Source organism: Mus musculus, chromosome 9, assembly GCF_000001635.26.
Source record: "Mus musculus strain C57BL/6J chromosome 9, GRCm38.p6 C57BL/6J".
In the NCBI taxonomy this organism is placed as follows: domain Eukaryota; kingdom Metazoa; phylum Chordata; class Mammalia; order Rodentia; family Muridae; genus Mus; species Mus musculus.
The window spans coordinates 52164662-52171001 of record NC_000075.6 but is presented as its reverse complement, the minus strand read 5'-3'; the positions used below and the strand labels follow the sequence as shown (position 1 = coordinate 52171001).

The 6340-nt window shown below is 47.6% G+C and overlaps 1 protein-coding gene across 2 annotated transcripts in view; it reads left to right on the top strand.

Moving 5' to 3' along the window:
- The first annotated feature begins 2271 nt into the window (after positions 1 to 2271).
- The window catches only part of Zc3h12c (zinc finger CCCH type containing 12C), a 59162-nt gene continuing 55093 nt past the window's right edge, over positions 2272 to 6340 (top strand). Inside the window, exon 1 of one of the 2 annotated variants that reach the window (XM_006510333.3) lies at positions 2272 to 2500. In XM_006510333.3, coding sequence (XP_006510396.1) covers positions 2477 to 2500 — 24 coding nt within the window. In that variant the 5' untranslated portion in view covers positions 2272 to 2476. Of the gene's footprint in view, positions 2501 to 2595; positions 2972 to 6340 lie in introns of those variants that run through there. The other variant, NM_001162921.2, reaches the window with a different exon arrangement.

The following is a 6340-nucleotide window of genomic DNA, read 5'->3' as shown; positions in this document are numbered from 1 at the left end:
TGGCTGTTCATCAATGCTGTCCTTGGACACGATCTTGGTTATCTACAACTCATCAGAATACTATTCACCCGTCACAATCTGCCTCAGATTTCCCTTTGCAAACCCTTTGCTCAGGGTTTTCTTTGGGTGTTCTTATCTCCCCAGCTAAACAGCAATGTGAATATTGGGCGATTATTACATCATATTCTTAAACAGCTCCTAATTCTCGAGTCAAACTGCCTAAAGTGTAGATCCTGCGCTCTTGGTTGTCTGCTCTTGGTTATCTGCTGCCTGTAGTTCTGGTGTTGGTTCTCTCTGCAAAGGGAGGGGGGGTTATGGCAGGTTCTCCTCTACACGGGTTTTGGGGGCATTAAACAAGAAAACTCATGAAAAGAATAGTATTTGGAATTTTATAATCATCCAATAACTAGTAGCTTTTACAGCTGATATTCATCTTATCTCCAAAGTACATAACACAGTGCCCCTGATCTTCAGCTATGCTTAATCCACATTCATTGGGATTTGGCTGAGTCAACTGCAGAATAAGAAGGCTGTCCCGGCACTGCATTAAGAATGGAGAAACCTCCTGGTGTCACTAAAGTCATGTCAGAAGGCTGCTACTTACTGTTGTCTGCCAGCCAAATTCTTTCTAAGTCCCTGCCACTCTCTTAGTCCTGCTCCAGAGATCTGTAGGTTTGGCGGAGTGTACAGGGGCAGCTTTCCCAGAGTATTCTATTCTATCCTTCTTGCCAAAAAAAATCTGACCTGCTGCAGAGAGCAGATTGCTAGTCTTCCTGGGGTCTCCAAAGTGATACTAAAACTGTGGCCCACAGACGCCAACCTCCTGTCTGCAATCTTTATTGAACAGGCCCCCAAATTAGTCTGCCAAAAGTAGAGAATAGGCTAAGTAAGACACTCTGCTTTCTTAGGCTCAGAGTGTCCATGGGCATCATGTGAAGGATGCGTTCAGCTGGGACCTCCTCAATACTTAAAGTGCAAAACAGATGTAACGGGGATAGATGTGCTGCTCCACGGAGCTATGAAGGCGGGTTTCGGTTTTGTAAAACGAAAGAAACCTTAAACTATACAGTTTGAGCTTCAATAAGCATCATGAATACTAGAACATTGAGTAGCCAGGGATCCAGGCTTAAATGATCTACGTCCTATTGAAAACAATTCAGAAAAGCAAGAAACAATTCTAATAAAGGTGAAACGTGTAGCCAAAGGCGTCTTAGGCCAGCCCTGAGACAAACACATAGGGATCTTTCCTCTAACCTAAGTTGTATAAACTTTGAGAACTTCGCTAGTCTGACGATAAACTGGATCCTAATAGTTTGCTCACCTGGCTATGGTGACGATTTCATGAGATAAGTAAACTACTGATGATGGATGGCATAGTGTTCCTCCTGTTTCAGAATTAGATGCAGCCTGCAAGGGCAAGAAGTAAGGCTTTGATTTAACATTTCCATAAGCAGGTGAGTAAGAGGTGGGAGCGTTTCTGAGAAGTTGACCTAGATTGCTCTAGGTGTTGTTCACTTCTCTGAAACGGGAACGCTCAGCGCTCAGGGCTATTCACAGGTGTTCACCTCTGTGCACAGGGCTGCCTGCACCCAACCTAAAGTGATCTGTGTTCATCTCGGGTTTAACCTCAATTCCGACGTTGATTGCCATTTCCAGCAAAGCCGGTTTCCTAGCTGAAGGAAGCCCTTCCCAAAGGGTGAATCCCCTACAGCTTCATTTGTTTAAATTCCTTTAGTGGTCTTTATTACGCAGGGTGTGGTGTTTTGTTTGCCCCCACCCCCCATTTCAAGGTATTAATGATAAGTCAACAAACAAGTAACATGCCCCTAGAAAGCAACACTTGGATTTCTTTGGCTGCCCCGGGCATGATCTGGGCTGGTGCAAGGTGGAGATGTTGTGGCCAGCACAAGAGGCGCCGTCAGGGTCAAGGGTGGGACCAGAGTTCTTGCTGGGGAGAGGACTAGGGACCCTACCTAGGGTTGGGCCGGGAGGGGAATGCACGGGCAGGGAGGAGGCTCGGGTAGAGCCCGACAGGTCCCAGCAGCTCCCCTCACCCCTCCCCAAGCCTCCCGGGTTTCCCCCCCTGGCTTAGGGTTTCCTGTTTCAGTTCTCGGCGTTCTCCAGCAGCAGGTGCTGGTTTGCCAAGCTCCGCTCCAGTGGCAGCGAAGGAAGTCAAGAGAGCGGAGGGGAGGAACGCGGTACGCAGTGGCTGCAGCGGCTTGGGGCGGGCGGGCGGGTAAGCGGGCGAGCAAGGCAGAGAGCGAGGAGCGCGGCGGCGGGCGGCGGAGCCCCGGGGCGCCTGAGAGCCGCGGCCCTGGCGTGCAGTCCGCCGGGCGTGCGGGCGAGGCGGCGGCATGGGGGAGCGTCCCGCTCGGCCCGAGCCCTAGCGGCGGCCGCGGCGGCCCGGCGCTAAGGCGAGAGGCGGCCGCCTGGCGGAGGGGGCCCGGGGCCGGCCCGGCTTCCAGAGCATGCCGTGATGGCTGCGGAGAAGACATTGCAGGTGGGTGGCACGGAGGCCCGCGGGGTGTGAGGAGGGTCGGGATGGCCGCGCTAGTCTTTCCTCGCCGCCCTCAGTGCGGTGTGCTCCCGAGCGAGAGGCGCGGGAGGCCCGCGGGGCAGGGGAGGCCGCGCCCGAGAGCGGAGCTCAGGATCCGCCGGAGCCGGAGCCAGAGCGGCCACGCTCAGGGAACTCCAGGCCCAGGCGGCTCCGACCCCCGAGGTCGAGTGGCGCAGCGCCCGCCGCCCCGAACACTGAGCGGGAAAGCCGAGCGCATCCTGCCCGCGGGCGGCGCCAGCCCCCGTGGGGAATTCGACGAGGGGAGGCCGGGCCCGGAGGCCTAGAACGCCGGTCCAGTAGCTCCAGCCCGCCCGAGGGCCAGGGCCAGCGAACATGGAGGCGGGCCCGGGCGCCGCCGAGGGAAACGGACCCACGGCTGTGATCCTGCCGCTCGGACCCTCGCGCGCTCGTGGGGTGAGGCATCACCCGGCATCTCTATCCAGCCCCAGCCATTCGCTTTCATTAGCCATCTCTCCGCCCGTCCTCTGGCGAGTCCTAGGGAAACCAACCTTTCACCCTTCGCCTGATCCCCGTCCTCACCCTCCTGCCCAAAGCCCGCGCCCATTTCAGCTGGGCTCATTTTTAACTCCCTGTGAGCTACAAGGTGTTACTTAACTTGGAGAAATGAATCCCGCTTTTCCTCCCTACACTGTTTTATCATCCTTTATTGTCCCTGAAAATCCTTACAAACAGCGGTTGCTTCCAAGCACTGATTACTCCGGGTCTCCTGCTGCTTTGGGTATCCGTTAACACTGGGGGTTTGTGTTCTCAGTTTTGTGATAAAGAGATGAAGCCGTAATCCACATTTAGGGAAAGTTCTCCTATTGGTTGCAGGACTGTCTTGGAGTATCTCCAGCTCCATCAGACGCTTATTGATTCAGATTTTTTTTTTTAACCGCCTTAGAATAGATGAAGAGATAATTGGGCCTAAGCGTTGTATATTTAGAAATCTGAGAAAGTTGTACAGTTCTTCACTCATTGCCTTATTGAGATTTTCGTCTCTACTTCAAATATAAACAGAAACCAGGAGACAGACGTACCTCACTTTTTTTTTTTTTTTTTTGACTTTCCAAGACCCATTTAAAAAGACTACAGCTAGAAGCAGTGGGACACATGCCTGTGATCCCAGCCCTGGGCTAGTGCAACGGGATCCTAAGTGTGAGGCCAGCCAGGGCTGGAGAAGAGGATGTATCAAACAAAGTCATGGGTACAAGGGCATAACCTAAGTTTATGTAGTCTCTCACATGTATAAGCAATTGATTTTACTTACAGTTTCTTAAATCTTGGTAGTCTCTGACTTCTGAATAGATGGCCCAAGCCCAAGCCCAAGCCCATGCATTTTTCAGACATTTCCTTCTGTTCTTGCACATCAGCAATGTAAATCTATTCACTTGATGGCACCATAAAGATGTCAAAAATAACCTGTTTGATTGAATCTGAATTTATGACTTGAAATATTTGAATATTTTTCTTGAAGAGTTGCTTTTACTTTCATAGTAAGTTGCAATTCTTCTAGTATATGACCATTAAGAAGAGTAAACATGCCTTTATCCCAACATTTGGGAGGCAGAAGCAGGCAGATCTCTTGAATTCCAGGCCAGCTTGGTGTCTATTGCAAGTTCTAGGTTAGTCAGGGCTATAATGGTTGCACCCTTGTCTCCAAAACAAAAGAGGAAACATTATAAACAAATGAGCATTTTCTTTTCTCTTTGCTATGTGGGCTTGAATTGGGGACCTACTGCAGCCAGGGTTCTGAGCACTGACTTGGATCCCATAATCAGGTGATTAACAACAAAGAGATCAATATTTTTTTTAACTTCTATTTAACCATGAAAGTCTAATGGAACTATTTTGGTGCAATGGAAAATAGAAACTTGGAATGTTTGCGTGCTGGGGGTGGTGGTGGGGGGCTTTTATTACTCACTTCCTTTTACCACCTTTTAAAATGATCACAACAAAAATATCCTGTTTTATATTTGGGGCCTCTCTGGAGACATCTTAATCAGTTACAACTGCCAAATTGGACCCCAAGTGGTTAATATAAAATTATCTTTAAAACGTTTTTTTCTAGTCCAAAATTGAATTACCTTGTTACTCTAGACGAGTTCCATGGTTCTTGCATTTAACTACTGCCGATATCTAAAAGTGTTGCTGTCAGTATATGCTTGGTGATTTGCTTTCTACGTGTAGAAGAGTTGTAATTCTTTTGCATTTTGATTTGAAGTTTTTAAAGAAAAAAAGATGTTGGCTGAATTGTTTTAGAAATATTTTTAATGTTAGAATGTACAATTATAAACTGATCTGCCAGTTGTTGCTCATTTAAAGTTGGTATACTCCTGTTTCATTGGTAAATAATAATTTAGGTATAGCGTAAGAGCCCTAACCTCTGGAGGACTTCTTACTAACAGATAGACCATAATGCTGAATGGAAATCTCTTAAGCACTGTAAGCGAAGAAGTAAAAACTTCAGATTTCATCTAAGGCTTCAAAATTAGGTTCAAGTAGATAGCACAGAGGGAGAGCCATGTCCTAGGACTCTTGGCTGGAAACCAGAGTGGGTGGGCCAGTGTCTGTGGCATGTGGCAGTCATGTGGTATTGTTTGTATTAGGAAGAAAAGTAACAAATGAGTGAATAATTAACATTTCTTGAAGGAAGATTCCAGGTTTAGTTTTTAACCATTGAGAGCCTGGAATTTGACCTGCACTGTACCGAATATTCCTAATATCAATATCATAATGCTTTTACTGAATATCTCAGTAAAAAATTTGTTTTGTGTCTGTGGTTTAAGAATGTATCTCTAAACATAGTGATAGAAAAGAATACATGTTTTTACCACAAGTTGAATTGATATGTAAACCCATTAAGCAAAGAATAAGAAAGCGGCTGGCCAGTGGTGGCGCACGCCTTTAATCCCAGCACCGAGGAGGCAGAGGCAGATGCATTTCTGAGTTCGAGGCCAGCCTGGTCTATAGAGCAAGTTCCAGAACAGCCAGGGCTGCGCCCAGAAATCTTGTCTCAAAAAACAAACAACAAACAAACAAACAAACAAGTAAGAAGGTTGATTTCATCGTGCTTTAATTAAAAATTAACTTTAAAAATCTTTGACAGTTGGGCTGGTAAGGTTGCTGCCAAGCCTGAAGACCTGGATTTGATTGATGGGACCAACAAAGTGGAAGGAGAGAATCCGCTCTCGCAGGTTGTCCTGTGACCTCCCGTGAGCACTGTAGTGTGCACATATAAATTGATGGTCCAGGTGACTGAGACTTACATAGTTCTGCAGAGTGGCGTTTGTGCGAGGTGTGGTAAATGCCAGGAGCTTTTATGTTGACTCACGTCAGTGACAGGGTTTAGCTACTCCTTAGTGACACTGTCACTCACTTTCTCTAATTTACAGATGACATCAGCTCTGCATTGTGAAACTAGACGGTAGCAAGGCAACCTTGTACCTAAAAAGTCAGTGGCTGGGTGGGTCTGTCCAACACAAGTCAGGACCCTAAGGATGGAGCCCAGCACAGCACTGTAGGCTTGCTTCAAACATAAAGGGTTTTGTTCATTGGTTTTGGTAATTCCACTTTGTCGTTTTCAAGCTCTGCAAGTAATGTTATGTGTTACTGTGTCAGAAGTTTGGGCACATCTGGTTAAGATACATAGGTTGAAGAATGAAGGTATGTGTTGTATGGGAAGGTCATATGCGGCCTCTGACATCAGCCTGCCCTAGCCCTGTCAGTTCTGGTCTCAACCTTAGTAAGAAGCTTAACTTCATTTCTGTTGCTACCCATCAA